Below are 26,663 nucleotides of genomic sequence, written 5' to 3'. Positions count from 1 at the left end.
ATGGGCTACCGAATGTAGCCGCGCGCGCGCGCACACACACACACAGACACATACGAACTGTGTGGCTGCTCTTTGTTTACCTATGGAAATATGAGCCAGGTAATGTGGTGACGTAGCCCTGCCGGGTGCCTTCTGCTCCCGGTCCTTGTTCTCCCTTCCCCCCCTCAGGGACTGTTGTCCTTTTTGTTATCTAAAATGTTCAACTTAGAACTCAGATAAACAAGGTTCAGTCGTGGGTCGCGTGGTGGTTAAATACTCCTTTATCCCCTGAGGTGTCCGGAGAACGAGAGGTGGAAGTGATGCAATGTTTCCACGCACCTGTGACCATGACCCACCACCACACACGCACGCACACACATCAACATCGACCTGGTAGTACTGGAGGAGTGGGACGCGCGAGCCATTGGGTGGAGCAGCAGCGTCGCGTGCTGCGGAATACACTGAGTAGGTCGTTAAAGCTGCGCGCGGTGCGGTTGCAGATGCAGGTCGCAGAGTGTGAGCGCGAGGCGGGGGAAATGGCGAACGGGCGCGGGCGGCGGCGGTGCGCCTTGTGAGGATACAGTAGACAACCAGGAGCGCAGGAGGAGAAGGAGGCAGCTCGACCTCGCAGACGGGAGGTGAAGGAGGGAGAACCATGGAGGACTCGGAGCCCGCAGAGGACGGCTTGCTTGCGGGCTTGCGATGGAACCGGAGCGCACGAGACCAGGCTCAGCTCAAACACAAAATCCGGGACCTGCCGGGGCTCCTGAAGCACGGGCTGCACCTGCGGAAGAAGAGCGTGAGTATTTCAAAGCTGACTCGACTTTGACTGTCCGTGTTTCATGTTGCTTTTGAACGACGCTTTAATTTTTCAACCGTCACCCCGCTCTGCTCTACCGAGGCCGTTTCGTAACCTCGTCACGACTCAGGTGTTTTCATTTTGCCACGAGCGTTGCTGTCGCAGAGGCTCCCCGTTTGTGTCTGCACGCGCGCGCGCGCGCGCGTGTGTATGCTACATCCATAATAACCAGACTTGATGTTGGACACCACCATACCTTCACACTCCGGTAGTCAAGGCAACGCCACCAACCAGATCCACCACACACACCTGCATGCGCCAAAAAGTACACACGTTTAGCCTTATTCATATGTACATACAGAGATGTGTGTGCGTTTTCACAGCTGCACAACTCACATTTATTTTCATAGATTAGAGTCAGCTCACTGTTATTTATACAGTAGCTGCGCCAAAGTGTTTTCCATTAGAGAAATAAGAACGGCATTAATAACCAAACAAGTTTAACTATTGAGGATAATTCCCTATAGTACTATGCATACTGTGCATTATATATATATATATTATATATATATGGTTTAAAAACCCTACAAACAAACAACCCCATATAAAATAGAACGTGACCTGACCTGACTATAATAAATTTTAAGGCTAGACCCTACAGTATTATTAATGAAGATTAGCCTGATGAATTTCCAACTAAAATCGCAACCTTATAAAAGTATACATGAAAATCCAATACATCCAAGGATTCCTTGGATTTTCCATTACCAAGCTTTGCTTTGATTTTTGTGTTTTAGATTTGTGTGTGTGTGTGTGTGTGTGTGTGTGTGTGTGTGACATCCGGCAGAACCACACTCAGGGAGACTGTATCAGTAGCCTACTGTTTTTTAATTAACTGGTTAATTGCCTTGTCTAGAAAATTTACAAAAAATACTAAGCTGTGAAAATCAAGTGTGATATATTAAAATTATTTGTCCGTCAATTGTCCAGAGGTCTAAGATATTTCATTTTAAACAGAGAAAAGTTCTCAGTTTATTTGTACTTGATTAAATATCTTTAATCGTGTCCAGGTTAACAAAATTATTACCAAGTGGCTACCAGTATGGTTGATCTGTAGTAAACAAACTAGTATTTCTTTATCTAATCGGCATATTCATATTTATTCAACATTCTGAATCCTAATGGGGCAAATAGGCAGATCAGCCATCTAATCCATCTCCTGTGTCCTCTGGTTCTTTTTCATCATGATTGGTCAACTAAGCAGTAAATGTGTGTGACTCGGTGTGCCCCGATGTGGAACGAACACACCTGACAAGCCAAATGGCTGCTCAAAGTGTCAGCTCCGCTCATCTTCACCATCAGTTGCAGCCGGCAGAAAACACGTCGCTGGTTCCCTTTGTGTGAATCAGAGACAGTGTGCCAGGACTGCCAGTCCCACTGGAGCCAGATGTGCTAAAAATATGTAACATTTGCAGTGTAAAGCCACACAGGACTGAGGAGATGAACAGTTTGTCATGTTGCATCTGGTTATTTTAAGTGATGTAAATGACAAACAGATTGAGGACAGTCTGTTGCCTGTTACCTGTTAATGTCATCAGATTTTCTTGTCATAACAAGTCAGTGATATGAGATCCTGAATCAAATTTCAGTGGATATTTTGCAGCCAAAATATGAGTCCACACAAGAACTGAAGAATGGCTGGATTAACGAATGACTAATTTACATTTGTGTATTTCTCATGTTTTTTTCCATTGCGCTTGAAAGCAAGAAAACACAGCAGCACTGAGTATATGAAGATTTTCTGCTCTCCCTCCTCATTTCTTTATCTAACTTAGTGTGTGTGCTGTGTGTGTTCATGTGTGGATGAGTGTGATGAGGCGTGGGTAAGTAGTGTAAAGGTATGGCTGTTCTGTGCAGACTGGTCCTCTCCAGACACTGGCAGCTTCCTATGCTTCACCTGGCACACGCACACAAACACACACTTTAATGTGCACGGAAAGAATTTCCAAAAATACTTACACAAGGAACTACCAGGGATTGTTTTTGCACTGCATAGCATCAGCAAAAGAACAGCTGTTTGAAGAAGCAGATGAAATAATAATAATAATGAGGATAAAAACGGTTACCTGATCTCAGATCACAGCTTGTTTGCACTCTTCCAGAGGTGGACACTTCTGCACACATCTTGTCTGCTCTCACTGATTCATGCAGCATCTCGAGCTAGTGTTTGTTTTGTTGTTCTAATATTTGGGATCCTCTGAGAGTGCAGAAACACCTGACATAAGCAGTTTTTCACATTACCTCATGGGTTCATTGATGTTTGCCGACAGCTGAATTGAAACTGTTGCACTGCACAGAGCCATCTGTCGCCTTTGGTTCCAGCCTTCGGCAGCCTCACCTTGGAAAATCCTGTCTGACACTATTCTCTGTTGTGACTTGCTCTGGTATTCAATTATTAGTCCTTTATTGGCTGCAGGATGGCAAGAGCAGAGTGCCAACACTTTACTGACTTTTAAACTCTCACTACGCTTGCCCGGGTGCTTTGTATAGTGCCCATTCTGTAGAAAATAAACCGACTCATTTTCTTTCCTCCTCCAAAGACCTCGGCACAGCTTAGTCAGGTGTCAGATTTACTTATTGGCCTGACAAAATCTCGTATCAGTATATTTCCACAGAGGACATTGCTAGTAAAATGTATATATATCTATAAGCCCTCTGGTGAGGAAATGCTAAGAGCAAATTAGAGGCTCAGGGTGCCACTGCTAACTGGCCAGCGGCGCTGCTGGCTGTGCTGGAAAGACAGATGATGACAGGTCAAGCTGACTGGTAGTATTTTTGTGCTATTTTTTTTTTTTTATTACTCCAATACCCTGAAGGCCTAATTCAATTTCCTGCAACAACTTTAGCTGTGGACTATCAGTTTTGGTTGAATTTTGCTGCTGAACTAAATAGAGATAGAACCATGGTGTGGGACAAAAAGCTATCTTCAGAGACAATACTGCCAAAGGTATCAAGAAAACAGCTGCCTTGTATGATTTTCTTGGTTCAAATAGTTTGTTAGTTGTCACTTATGCTATTACTGTAGAATTTGTTGTCATAATTGCAGAAGTTTAGGCAGAATAAAGCATTTGTCATTAACACTAATACAAGTACATTGTGCTTCTTGAAAGGATTCCTTCAATCAGTACAGACATCCCAGTATAACATTGACACCACAAGTAACATCCAAAAGAAAAGTTAGACATTCTGTAAAATTGATATTTCCATATGTGTGCATATCCTAAGAGTGTGTGTGTTTTGTTATAATTTGCATCCTTAATGCAAGCAAGGAAATGATGCATGTTAAATTCAGCTGAAGAGTAAATGTGCAGTAGTATATTATTCAGAGTGAATATTGTGCACTATCAGTTAAGTCATATAATTTTGTTTGGAAGTCTTTGGATTATAATTAATTATTTACGGCAAACTACACACTTTAAACTATATAGCAACCCCAAATTATACCAGATTTTTCAAATATAAAGTAGATTCATGGATGTGTATTATAAAACTACAAATGTACAATATGCTGCTTTAGACTGTGTAATGAAATTATGAAACCTCACAAATTTATAATGCAAGATGATCACTGTTTTAGAGAGCAGTTTGTGATCTCCCTCAGAAGAAGATCTCATTTCATCATTATAGATGCAGCAAAGCAGAGGGTTGTGATGTGTTTTTATGTCTGCCAGCAATATTTCACGTCCATAACTGTGTTACTCATTGAAATAAGAAAGATGAAAGTGCCAGCTAGGGGTGAGGGTAAACTCAAACACCCCATACTGAGAATTTCACAGATAATATCTCCCAAGTTTGTTTATTTCAAGTACATTTCAAGTTATAAGTACAATTATTTAGACTAAGGAAAATATACACAATACAACCAGTGTGTACATAGAATAAACAATTCCTGATTGTACAAGGAACAAAGCAAAACACAAGTATAACTGCTGGTTACAACCTAAAATTATTACAATTCTTGTCATTAAGACAAATGATGACTAGAGCATTCTTTGACCATTTGTTTTGAGTGAAAATATCCAAATATGTGTTTGTTTTGAGATGCAAATGTCACACTAACACTTTTAATTTTAAACACTGTTACATTCAAGTGTTATAGAATCATTTCAGAAGTATTCTCTGTGTTGTAACTGTGTGTCACACAAATCTTAATATAGACTGAACCTGCACATGCTGGGATGATTAGAGTCACAATAGGGACCTGACAGATCAGAAATGGACACCTAGTAACTAATAAAAGCCAATCAGGAATCAAACATTGATGTCTGCATCATTGCTTCCAAAAGTTTCCATTCCTTACTACTTGGTCTCAGCGATCTAACAATGGTGATATTTACTGGCGATAGCAACAGCAATATGAAAATCATTTGATAGAATGTTCCATAGTTCTGCTGAAATGCATTAGATGCAAACCGCCATAAAAGCACATAATGGAGACACAGAGTTGAGTTGCACAAACAAACCCCAAGTGTGCTGCCTCCCGGGCCAATGCCAGTCTGTCATGTCCCTCGATAATAGAGCTCCTTTTACCTTCATTGAAAACTTGCGGTTTTCGAGCAGGTATCCCAAGGCGTGCTAGTCTGCATCGCCAGGCCCTTGGTGGCTGCAGACCTCCCTTAGTGAAGGCTGCAGCCAACAGGGACCAGTGGTTGTTCTTGTGAGACAGGCTTCATGCTCAGAAAACATCCACGCAAGTTTCACTTGCATTCAAAGTGAGATATATCATTATATTTATTTATTTTTACTTATCTGTGTAAGTGTATTTATTTCTATGCATTTTTCATTGTGTTAACATAAAATGATTACCTTTATACATAGGATATAGTAGTTAATTTAAACACCTCAAATAGAACGATTTTATTCCTGGTCTTCATTGAAAAGAGCTCATCAGAAAATATCAAGAATTTAATTATATTGACTGAACTGAAATACTTGGTCATGATAAATTTTTCGCTGCATTGCACAGCCCTGCTCTGTGTCTTAACATCAACATTGCGAATGGAGATTCTGAAAATCTTCACCCTTTAAGGAATTTTCCAGAGGGTCTGATTTCAGTGATCTGAAACTGTTTTTTGAAAAGACTATCCTCTAAGAAATACCTGTAGCCAAGACCTGAGAAAAGAAGCAAAATAAGCTCGAAGTAATGAAAGTTTGGTAGTTTTGTTTAAGAAAATTGCTTTAGACACTGTTGCTGATTTAGTTTTGTTTTTTTAGAAAGCTTCTATGAACTAATATAGACACTGACTGTAGGTGTTGGTAAGCCAAAGGTCATGTGGGGACAGATAGTGTGGGCTGGCAGGGGGGATTACTGAACAGCTCTGTGTATGTTTGTCTGTTTGTTTGTGTCCATTGAGCTGTAACTGCTTTGATGTCTCCATTTTGACTTCCTTCTATGACGGATGTGTCGAGGAGTCGACAGGAGCTTAGCGTGAATGTGTGTGTGTGCGCGTGTGTCTTTGTGTGTGTGACAGAGGGCTTGCCAAGCATACCGTGCTACAGCTCTTCACTGTGCTCAGCAATCTAATCTGAGAGTAATCCATTTCTTGCAGATAATGACCTCGCTCTCTCCTGCTCTCTCTCTCTCTGTATACACACTTTGAAGTCATCACACAGATAAGCGTGTCAGCATGCGCTCTCACTTTATGGCTTTTATTCCTCCTCATTCATCTTCTCTCCCCTTCTCTCCCCTTCTCTCCCCTTCTCTCCCCTTCTCTTCTCTTCTCTTCTCTTCTCTTCTCTTCTCTTCTCTTCTCTTCTCTTCTCTTCTCTTCTCTTCTCTTCTCTTCTCTTCTCTCTTCTGGCCACATCTGCTCTCTGAAAGGGGAGTGTGTGTTTGCCTGAAGAAGAAAACGAACTGTCGACAAAGAGGCTCACCAACACGCAGACTGCCTAAATTTCTCTTGTTATGTGATGCAGTATGAATGAAACACCTCAGCTGCTGGTGTGTGTCTGGAGTGCGTTTGTGAGAGGAGATGATGATGGTGGAGAAACACAGACCTCTTGAGAGATCCGTGTTCACCAGACAAGGAGACAAAGAGATGGAGCGATAAGATAGAATAACCAAGATAAAAGAGAGAAAGAAGGAGCGGGACAGAGACAGCGAGAGTCAGAAACAATTTATTTAGTCTATGTGCTTGGCTGGCTGGTGTGCTCTACTTCACCCCCAGTCCAAACACTGTACAAACACAGAAAAAACGCTCTCATCTTCACTGATATCTCGTTGACTATATTTCAATGAGCTTCTATTGACATTAATGTTGTAGACGCCACAGCTCACTGTAAGTAAATTTAAGATGAAATGGAAATGGAGAGGCCAATAATGTGAAAGAGGCAATTTAATGGATTTGCGTAAAAACCACTAAGACCTCTAGTGTAAAGCCAATGGGCATAGAAGGAAAACAATAATTTATAAAATATTCTATATATATTAAATGGTCAACAAGCAAAAAGGTGCTGTCGCAGTACTCTGTTATTACTCACTGACCACACAGTACAGCTTTATTGACGTCTAATTTGTCAGACAACTTTATGACCATAAAAAATGATTTGATCGATGTCTCAGTGCTGCAGTATAGCAGCTTCTGTTTCCATGGTTGTAAGATAGTTATATTAGCTGTGATTAGTTCACTTCTGTAGCGTTGACCATAGAAACAGAAAAATACCTAAATGGGAGGAACAAAATTAAAAAGTTCAACTCTCAGACTAGGTAACCACAGAGAGCAGGCCGGGAACAAACTGCAATTCAGAGGTTGCATTTTAGCAAACACACTTAATTACTTTGTTGTCAAATGTTAGAACAACGCCGCTAATAAGATCTGTAATGTACATAAGTAATTAGCCAGTTTATTGAGGCCAGTGGAGTGTTCTCTGAACCAAGTTAGACAGAGCCAAGCTTTCTTTGGGTTAGCTGGCTCAACAAAACCTACAACCTCAATCAGAGAGCATGGATATCACAACAGTAGTTATATTCTGTATAAAATGAACCAATAGCATTCTGCCTACTTAAGTTAAGTTCCTAGAAGGGATGCAAGAGAGGAATGCTGTTAGAAAATCCTTATATAGTTAATATACTTATTTTACCACTCAGCTGCCTGTAAGAGATCTAAAACCTCAAGCTTCTTACATTTAGACATCTCAAGAAATGCATTTAGGTCTCACAATGTCCCATAATGAAGGAATGAAGTATCAGATGAATTTAGGTATCTAAAGTCTTAATGCTCGAGGTACATCTCAGTGTGGTGAAGTGGCTGCACCTGGCCTAGAATTTGAATGGTCCAGCCAGTAAAAAGTATAAAAGCATTTGGTTTTTTGCCGTGATTTTTGGGGGATTTAACAAACAACATGCAATATACGAGTAGTGAGCGTGAGAGGTGCTGGTAGGTGGATTTACTTATTTTTAGAAGCAGCCAGGCTAAATGTTTCCCACTATTACCAGTCTGTGATAAGTTTCTTTGAAAGAAGAAGGGCAGTACATACGTATTGTAAATGAATCTGTTAATTATTTTCTTTTTCCGTTATTTGTCTGATCCATAAAATGGCAAAAACTTAGATTTTTGTTTGGATTAAACAGAGAACATATGATATATTTGTAGTGAGCTTCAGAGGTGCTGGTGGGCAGATTTTGTTACCTTTGGACAGAGCCGGGCCAGCTGCCTTCCCTTTTAAGCTTTAAGCCTTTTTTGTGCCAAGCTAAGCTAACTGGCTTCTGGCTTTAGCTTCACATTTAATGTCATGAGAGTGGTATCGATCTTCTCATCTAACGCTAAGTAAGAAAGGAAAGAAGCATAAATCTCACAATGGGAATTTATTCCTATAATGAACAGTAGATGAGCTGTGATTAACTTGTCTTACGCAAGGTGTGTGTGTGTGTGTGTGTGTGTGTGTGTGTGTGTGTGTGTGTGTGTGTGTGTGTGTGTGTGTGTGTGTGTGTGTGTGTGTGTGTGTGTGTGTGTGTGTGTGTGTGTGTGTGTGTGTGTGAGCATGTGACATCCCAGACAGTATCACTGCTCTAATGAGGATCACACACACTGCTCTACATCTCTCTAATCTGCACTCTATTTCATTTTCTTGCAACTCAAATCCGCAGCTGAACATTTCCCTCCCTCTCTGTCTTTGTCTTGCGCAGTCTTTCTTTCTTTCACGATTATAATTAAAATGATCTCTCCGTCTCTCACTGCCTCATCTCTTTTCCTCTCCATCTGTCATGCTCATATCCACTGTCACATATTCATAGACTGTTGTGAATTGTTCAGCCTTCATCTATTCTCTCTCCTCTTGCACTTCAGCTCATTTGTATTTCTTCATCTACATCTATCTTCCACGGTTGCTTAGGTGCTTCTTTTCATTTGTTCATTTGATCTATCAGAATCTCTCCATCTGTCATCATCTGGTGTTTTTTTTTTTTCTTTAATTGGCAGCCAGTGAGAGGTGACGGGCAGCAACAATTGGTATCACAGGCTCTGTTTCTGTGAAGGTTTCTAGAGGGAATCAAACCCACAACTCCATCAGTGGTGCTGCCTCACTGACTAAGCCCACAGACTAGTTGCACTCCTATTGCAGAAGCTTCTCATCTGGCTGTTTTTAATGAACGCTGGGAACGTGATCGTCATCCCAATGCAACTCTACTGTTTATATTTTTTATTTGGGAAGTATTACCACAGTTTTTTCCAAGCAGAAAGAAGCGTCTGATATTTTCTCACCCAATACCCACTGATGTTGATGCTGTGTTGTCACACACTTTATATTTTTTGTCACTGATCAACAGAAAAGGTATTCTTTAATGTTAAAGTTGCAAGCAAATCTCCATGAAGTGTCTTTGGCAGCAGCTTTTATTTATTGTCTGAATGGATCTCTATTTTATTAATTGTTAATTTACATTCTTCACTATGCCACTGCTAAAGATGGGACATATTGGTTAAACAGTAAATTTCAAGCCCTGCATTAAGTGGTCCACTCAGTGTTGCTCTGATAAGAATGAATTACTGTGTGTACTGTAAGTTAACTCAGCCTTACTTAAATTTCATCAAATTCAACATTCTGTTGCAAACAGCATGTTTTTCTCCAGGATTGTTCTGTTCTTTATTTTTCTGCAATCTTTTCCATGAGTTCCCTCAGCATGACATTCAGTAAAATAGTGAAGAAGCTACATTTATTTATCATCACACCATCGAACATCCTTTTTCATTGTTTAAAAATTCTTTCCCTTTCAGCCATAGCTCAGTAAGATTATCTATACGCCTCTTCATGGCCTCCCATGCTGCTATTTGTGCCTGGACATTTGATTTTTGGCATTGGTTGCACCAACGACAGCCCTTAATGCACTTTGCACCCTCTGTCTCTTAGTGTTCTATTCTGCTGATAATAGAAATGGATCAGACAATTTGACATGTGCATGCTGGCTCGCTGTCACACTGTCGTGACTTACTGAGACACTCAAATATAATGGAGTCATCATTATTTGTGGCACCATCTTTGCTTTTTTATAATGATGAGTCATAATGCTGTTGTTTGGAAAAAACAGTTTTAGATAACGCATTTACAAGCCAATACTTGACCTAGCAGGTAGAAGCAACCTAAAGTCACTTACCACACCTTGATTACACACACGGGATCTTTATTCCTTCCTGGATGCATTTAACTCAACCTCCAAAAATCCTTGGCTAAACCAATGATGATTTAGGTGTGTCAGTATTTGGGGGGTTAATATTTATGCAAACAGTAATTCTGTGCTTTACCTTTGTTCTTATTTGAATTCTTCTCTTTGACATCAGTCTTTTTCAGTTAGTCACTGTGACTGAGACCTTTGTTGTCTCGTGATTAAGTGTTGTAAAACAGTAAAAGATATAAAAATCTGAGGGAGGACAAAACGTGCATACAAAGGGTAAACACTTTTCATGTGTGGGTTGGAGTAACTAATTGACAGAATGTAGATAACTGAACAAGTTGTTTTTTTTTGTTTTAAATCACTGTAAGTATTTGTTTTTGCAAAAATACTATTTTATTATAGACTACTGGCTACATATGAGCAATGGAAATTATATTAGACCAATGAGTCAAGAGGTTTATATCTGGTATCCCAAGTTTAATGTACTAAAAATCTAATGTTCCCTTATATACCTTGTGAAATGCTGTAAAAAGAAATCATCCATTTATTGTGTTAGAAAAAGTCACTAAACCGGTAAAGATCCATTATCTTCAAAAAACATTTTCTAATTGTTGTCAGTGAGAGTTTGAAAATGAAGCAGCAACAGAGCAAGCAAGACAAGTTGCTCATAAATGACATCACACTGCAATACTCTGCAGTGGCACAAAAACAGATGTCTGCATGTAGTGCCATTTCTGCTCCACTTGATCTGACACTTAGTATCATTTTTAATCTATTTTATGACTTGTGTCCCGCCACATCCCTGTCATCTTGCTCCTCTGGCACCATAATAATCCATAAAGATTAAGAGCTTATTTCCTGATAGAGGAAGTAGTGGTAGAGTGGATACACCTAGGGCAAAGGCTGCAGCATGGCGGCATGAAGCTAGTAACCATGAGGAGATTTATCATGGCCTTGCTGTTGTGATATGATAGTTGGGCTGGCATTTGTATTTTATTGATGACGAATTGTACCAATAAATGTATTTTTCCTGGTGTCATGTTAATGAGTGCTTGACTAAAAATGTTCTTACTTCACTGATTTAGGTCAGATAATGGATCATATTCTCCAAGTCAAAATGAATTACCAAACTCTTTAAATTTGACACTTTGACAGTAGCAGGTGTCATGAAAGCATTACATGCAACTGCAAAGTATGTGTATAGGAAATGGTTATTGCTGATCTAAGTTCAAGCCAAACGTAATGTTTTTTGAATGGTGAAGCTGATCTTTCCCATTTCAGACTCATGTTTGTTCAGTGTATTTACTCTGTGTCATTTTGTGTGTGTTGGCTCTGACGACTTTTGTGTGTTTTTGTTTCAACAGCAATCACCTGACACAATCCCCGGACCGAGCACTGGACCTGCACTACACAAGGTAACACACACACACACACACACACACACACACACACTCTGACACACATAAAAAAGGTGATGTCATCCCTTAAGTTTTGCTGTGAAGCTTGTGTTTGTTTAACCCCAATACAGATGATGTCAGTGGTGATATTACCTTGGGCTTTTTCCAAGCTAGTTTTCCCAACTAAACACACACAAACACACATAGAGTCAGAGATTTTTAATTTGACATGCATCACTTTAATGCAGTTTGACAAATATTTAGTATTGCACTCTCAAAAAGGCCTTAGGGCTTAAATATCTTACAGAAGTTGTTTACTTTCAGCCCAGAAGATTTTAGCTATTGAAATAAAAAGTACAGAAATCAACATCAGATGCGAAGATACTCTTTAGTTTCACCCTTAGTTTTATCACTGTTATGTATTTTTATTGGTTGTATTTCAGTAGATCTTCTTTTATATCTTGGCTCAGTAAAAATGGCTGTATATAGCATTGTCCAAAAGCAGTGCAGAACCACAAACCTGCCCATGAGCAGCTACGAAGCAAGATACTCGGGGAAAGAAGCCTAAACTTGTTCTTTGCTAAGCTAGTTTAAATCTCACAACCTCAGTTTGTTTACAAGACACAAGTCTGAGAAATATTGACTGAAAACTGAGTTGCTAAATACTGAATCAATCACTAAACTGCGCAAATTTGTTGGGATCATGGTGACAATGTGTTTTTGGTTCCGATTAGTATCTCATGACTCTTGTAATTCAACAATTCCAAAATTAAACAGAATTTTCCCCTTACCTCTGATTTTCAAAGATTCACTTAGGCAGATAATAGTTAATGTGACATCTGACAGTTTTTGGAACTGCTTGAAAATCAGACAAAAAGCTTGTTTCAGTGGGGTAAAGTTGTAAATTCTTTGTCTTTGCTTATTCTAGCCTTGATCCAGTTGCCAACCAGGTAATTTTGTTTTATTGGCAACACACTCAAGAAGAAAATGCCTATCAAGGCAGACCACACTGTGTGAAGTCAAATTTGAGGGCTGTTTTTACGAGCCTGGTTGAACACAGGCTCTTTGTTTGAAGACACTGATATGGCATCATCCTGCTGCCCCAATAATGTAAAGTAATTCTGTTCAAAGGTTGGAGAGAACAAGTCTCAAAGACGAAATGAGTATTTTGTGTATGTCAATTACTGAAGCGCACAAAAACTGCAGTATTCTGATGGACGATAGCCAGACAGTATCTCAGGGTTAAGTTTTACTAATAAGTAAAATCCAAAATAAGCAGGTTGTGATGAGTAACCCAAAAAGCGAGTTTAGCAGTGTAATCAGAACCGTGTCTGTCTGAGCATGTGCAGTGACTTCTTCTTTGCTGGAACTACTTTCCAAACTTTTGAAATTTTCCCCATTATTAGTTGGTGGAACTGTTTCTAAATAAACTACAGAGCCCATACTTTTAAATGAAGAAACATGTCTACCAGTGCCACGTTGTAGCTCAGTGATGTATTTTTAATAGTTTTTGGAAAGAAATGGAGCTGTGTGGCACAAAGGAATGAGCTAAATCAGGCAAAAAATAACTTAATTAGATGCTGATTCATTGATTGGTTTTGGTTCTTTTACTGAATTTGTTCACAATAAGTAAAAAAAAAATCAGGTTTTTTAAAATCTAATTCATATGCGAGACTGTTAAGTTTACACATGTTTGACCTTGTGTGGAAAAAAGGCATACATATCAGCCAGAGAGCTGCACTACAGACAGAACTGAATATGAATTTGAAGCGTCTTTCATGTATGATGTATATAGAGCCTCAGAGACTGTTAAGTAGACTTTGCTCTATTGTACGTAAAGGAAAACATGAATGGAACAAAACAAGCAGCACATGTAAACAGCTTAATTGAAATACGGTTTTATTTACGATAGTGTCAGTAGCAGGACTTGTGCAGAGCGCATAGACACAGTCAATGTTTCATTCCTCAGGGGGAGGGAAATTGAGCTGTCCTTGCGAGTCGGTCAATGACAGTGGCATGTAGCCACATTAGCTCTCTGCAGTCTTGCATTCATACCATAACCACTGCTGAGATTTTAGTTGCATTCATATTTTTTTTTTAGCACTGTAATTTTAAAATATTAGCAGGTACTAATTTTTATGCGTTTGTGTGTTTCAGTCTTGCTCCCAGAGTTTTCCATGTGCCGGTCGGGCAGTGAGGAATGCCTTCCTCTCTCATGGGCCATATCCAGCTAAAGACAAGATACACCTGGCCAGAATCATACGGTACACTTGTTTCTGTCCGTTTGTGCGTCCATGTGCAGGGCTGAATCGATAAGTCCAGTGGAGCATATGCACTGACTCACCAGTCACTGTTGAACCCCGTCCCAATTGGCCAGTCGAGTTGTTCACGTAGCAAGACGAACAGAGTGGGACGTAGATATTACCTAGCAGAGCACAAGACGGTCTGGGAATACATGCACTTTAATGCAGTATTCTATACATACAGCACATCCAGATGCATGCAAAAACCATCTGGACTCAAATATAAATAGATACTCTTATCCGTCTTTGCACATGCACCCACACAAACCCACACCACACACATGCAGAAGGAGTTTATCCTGGGGGAAACCAGATGGAAAGTATTCAGTGTTCCAGAGGAAAAGGCTTACAGAGAACTAATGAATAATCAATGGATATTGATTAAATAAAAAAGACAAGCTTTGTGCCAGGGAAAGAAGTGTGTATGTGCATGTGTGTTATTATGCTGTGTGGCTACACTTGTGCTGAAAAATGTGTGTGTTTTAACAGGCGAAGCTATGTGGGAGTGGAGCTGGTGCAGTGGCTGTGTGAACAGTGTGTGTACGTGCGCTGTCGGACGACTGCTGTGCGTGTCTGGCAGGTGCTGCTGGAGCTGGGAGTCCTGCTGTCGGGTAAAACACACACACACACACACACACACACACACACACACACACACACACACACACACACACACACACGCCCTGGGTTTGGACTGTGCTTCAAAATTTATTGTCACCTTCCAGCGACATCAGCAACAATCTACACTTCTCTAAAGATACAAGCAATTCACTAAGTAATTTCCAACAGAACAGAGGTCCATTTACTGCCTCATTCAGCTGCTCAGCACATGAACCAGATCTTAACAGAGATCCCGTCAAGCAGAGATATTGACATTACCTTTCTGAGGTTAACTTTCCATGAAGTGAAATTACACTAAAAGTGGGAATCAGCAGACTGTGTGTCCAAGACCATCCTCTCAATGATCTGTTATTCTGCCCAAAGCATCCTCCTTCATTATTCATCTACAACCATGTCAACAACAATTTTCGACACACTGAGCAGCATGAGAGCTGTTAAGCTAAAATCAGCACACTGACAGTGCTTAGGTATGAAAAATAATGTGGAGGTTGCGTTACATTATTCATTTTTGTAAAGACAGTATTTAAATGCAGTTAATGTTTCTTTAAAGGCTGAACAGTCCTGCCCAGGTGCAGTTCATCGGTCTGACTAATCCCCAATACCTAATACAGAGTTTATCCGGGTTTCAGTGTTGGCACCATGTCTCTGCTCTTTTTCTAGAGCTAAGAAGTGTTCGTTTCTTTTTGTCAGTGTTATTAGAAGGATTCATTCCAGGCATTGACTCATATCAGCACTTTTCCAGACTCAAATCCTCATGGGCTCCAGTGGGCTTCTAATCAAACAACAACACATTTGACTAAATTATTTATCACAGTGTAAACAACATTCATTTAAATGACAGCTAGACAAATCAAAGTGCTTTACTGGAAGATATTAGCTCTCATATTCCACTATGGTGTGTTTGTGTTTCTGTCTCTTCCTCCTCTAGTGGACCAGCGGGTTGTGTTTTCCGACTCCAACTCTTATTACCAGTTCAGCTTCGAGGAGTGTGACTCTGCCTCCTGTGAGTTTCGCTCCAATGAGGGGGAGTGGCCAGAGGCTGTGAAGCTCCTCGTACAACTCGCCCCATATGTCCAGTTTCGCTCTGGAGGTGGGGCCAACAGCCCGTAAGTGTTCAAAAAAAATCTGATAACGTAAATGCTTAGAAGGATGGATACAAGGTGCGATGAAAAAGTTCAAATAAAAAGCAAAAAATCAATTATTTCAATTTGGCCGCCACTATCTCCTTCAAAGCCGTGTTCTTGTGCACCGATACACAACTTTCAACGCTTCTTCCATGCTTGGAAATCTCACTAGAAGTCCTGTTCTGTAAAAATGTAAAGGACCATCTGCGACTTGCACTCTCTTTCACCATAATCAAACCATTACCCTTCAACTTGAAATAAATTTTTCGGGAAGAGAAAGACATCACAGAGACCCAAATCTGGCAAGAAATATCTGTGGGCTCTCTGACTGAACTGAGCTGTAAACATAGAACTATTTCTCATCACTAGTGATGATCCTCAAATGAAGGTTGGATGAATTTGGAACAGGATATCATGTCTGCCGTCTTCCTTAGTTTGTGGTCTAAGTTGAAATCACAATGGCACACCTGCAAGTGGTTAGAAAAAAGACTTGCAGTGAGCGTTACAATGTGGCAGAAGAGAATTATGTATTGTTGCACAAGTAACATCCTTTGAAGGTGACAGTGGGAAACTTTAAATCAGGTCAGTTTTTTAAATTTTTTAGCTGCAGTCTCTGAACTTTTTGATCACGATGGATGGATGGATGGATGGATGGATGGATGGAATGGTGGACATGGATGGAATGGTGGACTGGCTTTCCCTTACTGAATGAGAATTAGCACATTTTCAATATTAATTCTAATGTGTATGAATTATTTAAAAAATCTGTATGAATTATCAAAACAGATCACCTCTACAGTTTTTAAATTCCTTTACTGAAGCATGAAGCATTCATTCATTTTATTTAGTAAGTTTCTATTTATATTTAAGCTTGAATGGTATATTATATCTTAAAATGAAAGACTTCAATCTTAATTCATGATTATATAGGTGGATATAATGAGTCATCTTTATCTGTTGTAATCATAACTTGTGATAAATTCGTTGTTTTCACTGGATTTCTGTCGTTTTATGTTTTTAAAAAAAACTGTTGCAAAATGTTGATCATAGTTGAATGTGACTCAGTTGAGAGGCGTTAGATTATCTCCACTGACCTGAAGAGGAAGCTCATTGCTCGAATAAAATATCAAAGCTGAAGTGACAGGCTTCCAGTTTAGATTTATGATTGAGGTCATTTGTCAGTCTGATGATTTACTGTGAAAAGGGACAAGTGGCTGCATTTGATTAGGTGGAAGTGTAGCACTTCTGCAAGTACACGTCTGCGCTGGCAACATGAATACACACACCGTCTAAGATCTTCCTGAAATCCCAGCTAGGAACCTAATCTCTTTTCAGTGTTTTAAATCCACAGTCTGCTTACGTGAGAGACACATTTATTTGCAGGCACGTCCACATCCACAGACAAAATGCAGTGATACACAAAAACTGTCACATGATGTGATCACTCGCATACATGAGATGGGCTCTGACGCACACTCTCACGTGCACACACTAGCATGCAGAGTGGTGTCAGCCAGAGTTCCCTGCTTTGCTGTTCCTGTGTGCGGGGTTCCTGCTGAGGCTGCTACTGAACTCAATCTGTCACTCAGAGATAGAGAGAGAGTGAGCCCAATGTAGTCATGAGGGCATGGTGGTGGGGGGGAAGAGTTTAACGAAAAATAGAGTATATATGGAGAGTGAAGGAACAAGAGCACACGTCGTCAACACATTTTTCAGTCTGTCAACTTCAGCGGGTGTATTTGCAGACACCAGGAAGCAAACATGACAGCGAGAGGAATACAATGTCATACTTACTAATGTAAATGTATCATACTGTACACACTTATATGTTCTCCATCAGTATAATGGGTGACGTGTATTCAGAAGCACTTCACCAGAGGGTTTCTCTTGGTTGGCAGAGAAATGATTGGAAGGGTATTGATAATTTATCTGATAATCACATTTTAGCACATATAAAAGCTGTTTCATTTGAGAACCTTTTCATCTCTGGGGACTTTTATCATTTAGCCCTTTTGTAACAGCAGAATTTACATGGCAAGGTCTGCTTATACTTGCCATGGTGTATTTAGTGTATCTGTTATCCAAGAATTCACATTTATGTAGTTTATATGTAAAACTCTCTTGGGGCTCTGATATTTTGTGGGATTTTGCTGGGCCATACATCTGAGAGATGAAGTTGTTTCACTTTTACAAATGAGACCCAAATTAGATTTTGCATTCAGCTTTGTCGCCTCAGCTCTGCTGCTTTCTTTGAAATGCTTCTTTGAATGTCGCGCCACGTTTCTGCAGGCGTCCTCTCTTCTTCTTTCATCTCACAACCTCCCTCCTTCTTTGCCTTTCTTTGTAAAGGAGAAAAGTTGCAACTGTGTGAGAAAATACCAGCTAATGCTCACCTAGCTACTTCTGAGAGGCTTGATGCATTGGTTAACATACTGTATGAATTTATCACCTAATCTGCAGCCAGGTGCTGCTGCTCCTCATGAATTATGGTTCCCCCATTCCTACTGTTGTTTTATCTAATGAGGCAAGCATTAAAGATACTGATGACTTAATACGCATAAGGTTTCATTGCCTGATTATTAAGCTCACCATGTAGTGATTGCCGCTTCAGTGAAGCCAAAGAAGAACATGCTACTAATCTAATTAAAGGGTACCTCTGCTGCATCACATGTAGAAAATGTTTAATACTTTCATTGTTATTCACTTCATGTCAGCAGTGCTAGCATGTCTTAAAAGAGCTCTGTGTCTTATCAATAAAGTCATTTTCAGACATGGGCGATGCAACATTGCTGGCTTTATTAACCTGTTGAACTGATGGTATTTTGTCATTCAGACATACACACCAGTGACAGACAGAGCCACAGTATGAACATGACAGTTGAGTGAGACTGGACTGTATAGCAAGTGATGCACTCATAAACAAAAGACTAAATCTAAGCTGAGCTTACCAACCTATCCACATAACTAACAGCCTAGTTTATTAATGATATGCCTAATCACTGAAACTTCTTAAGTTAACAGAAAGGACTGCATGTCTGAAAGGGGGTTAAGATTTGCTGCCTGACAATTAAAGTTTAGCAGTTCATTATTTTCTCTGCAACATTTGCCAAAAAATTGGAAAATTAATTAACAAGAATCTCATAGTTTGAAGTAGGTTTCACAATTCAGCTTCGTGCATTCTTCCACCTTGAGTGAGTCAAACATACAAGAAATGTTTTGTCCTTACTTCCGTCTGAATTCGGTGCATTTCCAAAGAAAAAAGGTTTACTGGGAAAAAGTCTCTCTGTGTCTCATTGCCTCTCTTTCACATTACCTCACATTAGAGTAAGAGCAGGACTTGCATAAAGTATATTGTACTTTTCAGAAGAACTGTGTAACAAGAAGCCATTAAAGTTTAACTGTGAGAAAATGCCCTGCCAACTGCAGCAGAAGTCACTTTTTTTGTTCATTTGAAGTGTAGTTCCTGTCAAGTTTATCATTGCCAGAGTGTGAACTGATTATGTAGTAAGTAATGTTTAGGTATGAATTTCTCCACATCCAGCACACTAAACTGAGGCACTGATTCCAGTCCTTCACTGTGTATCAGCTTCACATGTCTTCATATATACAGAAAACACAAAGCAGAGGCACAATAACATCAACTCCTTCACAGTATAATGTAATCCAGTATAGTAAGCTCTGCAACAAATGCAGTTAAGATTCTAAACGAAATATTACCGTTTGTTATTAAGCAATGCACTATAAGAGTTGCTCAGCCTTCAGTGCTGGCTTCATAAAGACAAATATTCTAGCAGGACTATTGTTGTGTATTTGATTACATGGTATTAGGTTGACTGCCTCTATATCACAAGTTAAAGTGATTATTGAACATTAACATTTTACTTCATGACAACTGGGAAAGAAACAATGAAAATTTCAAAGTACAATTTATTGCTTACTCTTGTTTTTCCCACATTATACTAAACATTATATGTACAGAGCACATTGTCTATGTACATACTTTATTGTTTGGTGTAGTAGGAGGTGAGTCAGTCAATAACTATTAAGTTGTCAGTTGTCCTTTCTTTGAAATACAGTATAATAATGCATTGTGCAGTAGAAGCAGAATTCCCGGGAGCTAAAATATGACACCTTAGCTTGGGAGGAGAAAACACACTTGCTTGCTTTGCATAGTTCTCTGGTCGTAGACAATCCACATCCGTTGTATTTCAAAAGAAATGCATTGGAAGCCAGAAAGTCAAACTCTGCTAGATACTGAGGTAGTATTTTAGCTACAGAGGAATGCATCGTGGCACAAAATTTTAATGCTTTCTCAGACTAGGAACATTCGGATAACATTGCATATGTAGTTGGTGTACTAAGTTGTGTGATTCTATTTTATTTCTTAATGAATCTGTATGAAGGATCTGTTCTGGTTAACCATAAAATATCACAGGACATGAACACTCTGCACCTTTGATGTGGTTGGAACAAGGAGGAATAGCAGGCACCAGGCCTGTTAATCCTCTATTGATGCTGGTGTGTGCTGCTTAATGATTGGTGACACACCTCCTACTGTGCCTCTCTTCCAGCTCTGGTTCATACAGGCTCATGGTGAGTCACCAAATTACCAACTGACTAAAAAAACCTTAATGACCTTGATGAGAATAAACTTAGCCTGGTGGCTTAGAATAGACTATATGTTGATTTCCGTATTTCTTAGGCAACAGCTCGATAATTTGTTGTTGTTTGACCAGTTTTGTTGAAATTTTGAGTCATAATTTTATTTTAAAGGAGAGTAGAGACGAGTCATTTTGACCATATTTACCAACAGGAAAACAAAATCACTTTTTTATCACTGTAGGATAAGACTGACAGTAAAAATATCATATTTTTAGATTCCTTCCAGGCATCTGATTGTCTACCTGCCTGTGTCTCTCTCTCTCTCTCTGTCTGTGCCAGAGCTGATAGCTGGAGTGTCAGGCTGAGGGCTATGTGTTATCACCATCCCTCCTGCTTCTGCATCTATCATTCCCTTATCAGATTACAGCGCACATGCACACACTCACACACACAGTCACACAGAGCTTCATCTTCTTTCCTCTACAACTATTACAAGTGCCACTGGGATCTCTTGATAAAATCCAAATTGTATGCAAATGTCTCTGTGTGTGAGAGTGTGCGTGTGAGCGCACATGCTTGAGGGAAAAGTGTGTGTGTGTGTGTGTGTGTTGTATGTTGAGCAGGAGGGGGGAGGCAGTGTGTAGGAGACCAATCCAAACAGTGGTTTAGTAAGAACATATTAGATGAGGGGCCCTCGGGTGAAGTCTGCCACCACCGAAGACAAACTCTACAACCTTGTATTATTGCTGTGGGAATAATGCAGAGTTTACCCCCAAAACAGCCACCTGTTTACACAGCACACACACACTTACACGCAAGCCAAGGCAAATACAAATATATTTGCAGATGCACTCAGGCTTGGAAAAAAAAAATCCTTGATAAGAGTTACACATCTATATACATTCCGAGCACATGTGCACACAGCCACTGCATTGCTGCACACAAATAGCTTCACCAACATCAATAGAAGGGAGTGTCTGGGAGCTATTTTACATGAAACCACATGAAAGAGAGGAGGAGGGTGCTGAGAGAGATGCTTGATGCAAAGCCTGCAAGCAGTGAAGAACTAGAGAGACAGATGGGAGGGAAAATCAAACAGGCACAACTTTGCTGAATATAAAATATTCACAACGAAAACATATTTATCTACTGTATGTTTATTATGATTGCTTGAGTCGTGTGTTGGTTGTTTTCAGCTAATTAGTTATATTGCCATATGTAGTGAAAAATGCCATTCATTAATTCCTGATAACTAAAGTCACATCCTTAAAAAGCATCTTCTGCCTGATCAAAGGTACAGTGCAAAAACCCAATCAATTTTACAATCATGTAAATTATAGAAAACAACAGATGCTGACATTCTGTGAAGCATTTAAGTATAGGGTTGTTTTTTTTAAATGGTGTGCAAATATGCAAAGTATTAGCAATATAAATATAAACTTTCAGGGAAGCAGTAGGAGTCAAAGAGTACAAATTCAAAGTCACTAAAGCAAGTTTACACTTCTCAGAAAAAAAAAAGCAAGTTTCCAAATGACCTTTGGTGTCTTTGACTGTAGTAACAGAATCAAATTCCACATAGACCACGAAACTTAATACTTAAGCAAATGTTTCTCTCTGTTTTGCATTATTTCCAGGCAGTGGCATTTCTCCCTAGGTGGAGCTCTGAGATACTGTTGTTGCTGATGTTCCTCCTCTTCAAAGTCCCTGTAAAACAACCCTAACCAAGCAAGGCCCCTGAAAGTTTATTTAATTTAATAAATGGGAAAGTAGGGGCGTAGAAAAGTACCTGCTATTCAGTAATAGGAATGCAAGCATCATATTGGGATTTGGAGTATGTTTGAAAGCTGTAGTTCTTTTCCTATTTTACCAGGGGGCAGTGTAGAGAGAACCACAGCTCTACAGGGAACTTGTATCTCCGTAGAGTTTGATTAGAGCAATGTGCACTCGTCAGTTACAAATAAACCTGTCTGTTTCTTCAAGGTCAGAGGAAGACTCTGAAGGCAACAGGGACATCTGCAGTGAGATTCTTCAGATGAAAGCTCTTGAGAGACTCACTTCTACGGTCAGTGTGTGAATCTGAATCTGACAACATAATCCTAAGAGATAAGTGCTAAAACAGACACATTTGAAATCACGATATGTTTTGTTTCGTCATTTATGTTTTTGGACAAAATTAGGTACAAAGTGAGCTGGCGGCTGCTCTCGCCCGGAAGACTCGCAAAGCTTGTAAGTTTACCTGTTGTTCTGAGTGTGTAAGTTTTCGTGTGGAGCTTTTCTGTTGGTAAATGTTTAACTTTTCTGTTATGAGAGAGGAAGACTAACGTGTTGCTGTTTGGTTGCAGTATCAGAGCAGGACTCTGAGACCACGGAGACGAGCCATCAGGAGCCTTCAACGCCCAGCGAGGAGAGCAGTCCGGTAATACTCACAGAGCTAGGAAGACACACTCTATAGAAATCGATTTTCTTCCCCCCAACTCCAGATCCTTTAATTAATTTTCACTATCTGCCAATGGAGTCCAATTAATTATTTATATTTTCCTGAGGCAGTTCACACTTGCCTTGAAGTAGTCCCACAACAGAAATTAGTGAAGCCATTCTGGTTAATGACAAAATATTCTGAACATCTGAACAGAACAATCATTGTGCTAAATAACATTTATATTTTAATCTAATATCTTTGAAGAGGGTCACACTAATTAAAAGATCTCTTATGTTCAGCATAAACAAAACACTAGATGTCAGATACAGTTTTATAACCAGCGGCAGCATTTGCTATTTGAATTATTTTAAGACTGAACAAAATGCTGTTTGTTTGTCCATGTTGCTCAGGAGTTTGCTTACTTGTAGTAGTATAAGGAGGACTGTGTGCATAGGACAGAGTAAATGCTTTTTGATAGCTAGTTTTACCAAGAATACAATTTGGGCAGCACTGTTTAATTCAGTTCTAACTCACTTGACCCAATAGCAGATTGCTTGCATCATCCAGCAAAATAGATGATAGTTGTTATGTTCTGACTGCCTTGCTCTCTTTTTAAGGTCACTGAGTGCAAGTTGTATGTATGTGGAGGTACACACGTGGTTAAATGTAGAAAATAGGGTCAGAACAGAGAGCAGGGGGAGGTCTGTTTGCTTTCTCATCCCATCTCTGTACAGTCAAAACCTCTTTATAACTATCAATTATTCATTCTCTGATTACACCAGAGACATGAAGAGAGAGAGGGACAGCAGTGAAAAGAGAATCTTTTAAACACAATTACACATATGGTAGGATATATACTATTTGTGGTTCACGTGTTTTTGGCTTGCAACTCGTTAATACAAAGGAGAGGCTTCTCGTGAGCCTTCGTCACGCCTTGGATTTGTGTAACTGCAGTGCTGTAGTATTTGGATAATTTTTGAGGCCTGAGCTTGTTTTCTTTACTAGAAATAGTCAAAGATTATGCAGATTTTTTTAACTTCTGATTCTAGTATTGCTTTTATGGCTCTTTATGTCCCCTGGATTGAGTTAAAATACATTTTGGTTGAGCCACAGCTCAGTCATTGCTCTACAGTGGAATCCCCTGGAAACATCTCCAAAGAGCGGTATCTATTGAAGTTCATGGACTGTTGGAAATTTTAAAAAACAATGATGCTTCCTGTTGTTTTTTGTTGTTTTTGCTCAGACAGATGGTGTCATTTTGGTTGGTTGTCAGACCTGGTTGCTGGTGTTTGAGGTTTGGAGGGTTACACTAGTTTTGCTTTTAATGTACTAAGACAAGTCAGTAACAAACGAGCTGCATCATTAAAATGAATTTCAAACCAGCTGCCAGTGAATATAGACATTTAAGTACATTTCCAAGTAAACATTGCATGACCTGCACTTCTCAGCGAGGTACTCCAGGCCTGAATGCTGCTAATTGCTTCACCTCCTACTTAACACAGCTGGATTCAATGGGCGTTGGCCATTAGACTGATACTACCGTTCCTTAGGGGGATTGATGATCACTGAAAACTACATAGTAGAGAGTCTTTTTATGGATTCAAAAAACATTGCAGATAGGTCACTCGGTCCAAACTCCAAAATTAACTACAGTCTAATTTACCTTTAGTTATTCTTTAGACTGCTGAGGCTCGTCAGAGAGCACAAACACGAAAGAATCAAAGAAAAAATACGAGTACAATGCGAGATTAAAGGAGATGGATGGAGACAGCCGCACAATGGAAGCACGCACAGACGACAGAAAGGTTTATCTTGGTGTGTTCTGTGTCCAGATTGGGAAGCAGAAAACAGGTTTTTGCAGGAAGCAGCAAGAGACACGGGACGGTGGTTGTGATATAATATCTGTGTACGTGGCTATTCTACCAGATAAGAGTTGTCACCAGGGGGATTTCCTAGTAAACAAAATGAGAGATGTTCTGCATGGGTGTGTGTGTTACCCTCTGCTAGAGCCTGGTACCGTGGGATAGTTGAGCTCACAGGAAGGGTTACTAAACTTCGAGCCAAATGAAACATCCCTCTTTCTCTCTCTTCCAAGGAAAATAAACAGACCAGACGACCCGCCACTGGTGATAACCATCACACTAGCAGCACTCCAGGGAACACTCACACAAAGTAATGTTTTCTGTCGTCAGGTCTGTCTGATGACTAAGCCATTAGTTTCTCCAGTATCCTCCAGCTCTTTGGGTAAAAGCTATTGTATGCCTCTTTAAGAATCTCTTTCTTTTTTAAGACATCACTGTTTGATATTCCTATTCACAGACTTTTTATCTACCTCAGATGAATTACCAGGATGGTAGCACTTTTTTTAAGTCATAACTATAAAGGGGAGGGAACAGAGAGACACAACACACACCCCCTAACACACTCTCCTCTCACACAGACACCCACTCCCGCCCACTTATACTACTAATCACACACTCACTATTTCTCCGCCAGATTGTCTGACACATAGCAGTCAGACTGAGACAAAGAGAGAAGTGCAACAGATAAAAGGAATGTCTGACTGTTTTACACAGAAAGAATAAGAGATGATGAAGAGCAACAGGGATAACAAGATAACATAGAGAGACCCAGGATTACAATTTCTTCTCATTCTCCTCACATGGACATAAAGGAGCAACTGAAAACTTGTCACTGCACGTTTCTGGATTATGCACAAACTGGTTAAATCCTCCTTTGGACAAGAACATTAACCCCGGTTCCACCAACATACTTTGAGTGTTTCTGCCATGTCTTGGGACTGCGGGTTGAGATACGTCTTCATGCCTCCTGTGTTGCAGCTGGGCGGGGTGTGTGCATTGCGGGACGGCGGTGGCAGCGGCGGCGGAGGGATGGGGAGCGTGTGCGGCCGTGAGGAGCTAACCAGCCGGTTGGGCCTGGAAGCCGTTCAGAGGCTCGCCAAGGATGGCTGTCGGCTGCTGCAGAACCACAACTACCGTCTACCTGACAGGAACCAAGCGGTTAGTAAAGTGTGTGATGCAGTGGCTTTCATATTGTCAAATGTCAATAATGTCAGGCAGTGTATCTTCAGGACTGATGATGTTGTTCTGTGAACTCTTACCATGTAATCTGAGTTGTGGCTATATGGTTAGTGTGAGTAGAGAGTAATGGACGTCAGGTGGTAAATGTGGTCATTACTTTCGTCACTTTTAAGCGCACACACACTTCAGGCCTGAGTTGCTCATGGTTTCAGGTGAGGGATCGTATGAGTAAACCCTCATCATGACCACCATGATTGGCATTTCTGTCAGTCTGAAGGATAGACACACATTTGCACATTTTCAGTATGTCTGCTTGTTTTTTTCTAATCATCTGAGTAAATGAGGAGGCATCTGTGCACCCACAGATACAAACCCACTAACTTAACATTGGAGGTGCACAGAGCTCGGCTTCACTGAGACCCCTTTAAATTAAAAAAAAAAAACAACCCACCAGTTCTCTGGTTCGTCTAATGTGGCTGTTAATAATGGCTTAGTGCAACGTGAGCTCATGCATTTTTTGCAGTCTGTCAAGTACTGTGCGTGTAAGTCTATGTTCACTTGTGTGTGTGTGTGTGTTTCAGTTTGCTGGATTGAGCTTATAATCATTTGTGGGAGTTCGTATGTGTGTGCTCATGCACTGCCAGCACTGTGGCAGGCTGAGTCAGTGTGTGCTCATAATGAGCAGGGTGTTAGTGAAGCGTTGTACTGTATAAT

General features: G+C 40.1%; 1 protein-coding gene across 1 annotated transcript in view; it reads left to right on the top strand.

Annotated features, from left to right (window-relative positions):
• Positions 1 to 225: 225 nt before the first annotated feature.
• rapgef5a (Rap guanine nucleotide exchange factor (GEF) 5a) overlaps positions 226 to 26,663 on the top strand; it is a 49,831-nt gene continuing 23,393 nt past the window's right edge. The window contains exons 1-9 of the mRNA XM_022202809.2: positions 226 to 778; positions 11,807 to 11,857; positions 13,997 to 14,103; positions 14,632 to 14,753; positions 15,692 to 15,869; positions 22,470 to 22,551; positions 22,667 to 22,715; positions 22,832 to 22,905; positions 25,749 to 25,928. Coding sequence (XP_022058501.1) covers positions 635 to 778; positions 11,807 to 11,857; positions 13,997 to 14,103; positions 14,632 to 14,753; positions 15,692 to 15,869; positions 22,470 to 22,551; positions 22,667 to 22,715; positions 22,832 to 22,905; positions 25,749 to 25,928 — 987 coding nt within the window. The 5' untranslated portion in view covers positions 226 to 634. The remainder of the gene's footprint in view (positions 779 to 11,806; positions 11,858 to 13,996; positions 14,104 to 14,631; positions 14,754 to 15,691; positions 15,870 to 22,469; positions 22,552 to 22,666; positions 22,716 to 22,831; positions 22,906 to 25,748; positions 25,929 to 26,663) is intronic.

The sequence above is a fragment of the Acanthochromis polyacanthus genome, chromosome 11, assembly GCF_021347895.1.
Source record: "Acanthochromis polyacanthus isolate Apoly-LR-REF ecotype Palm Island chromosome 11, KAUST_Apoly_ChrSc, whole genome shotgun sequence".
Lineage (NCBI taxonomy): Eukaryota > Metazoa > Chordata > Actinopteri > Pomacentridae > Acanthochromis > Acanthochromis polyacanthus.
This window is presented reverse-complemented; position numbering and strand designations above follow the sequence as displayed.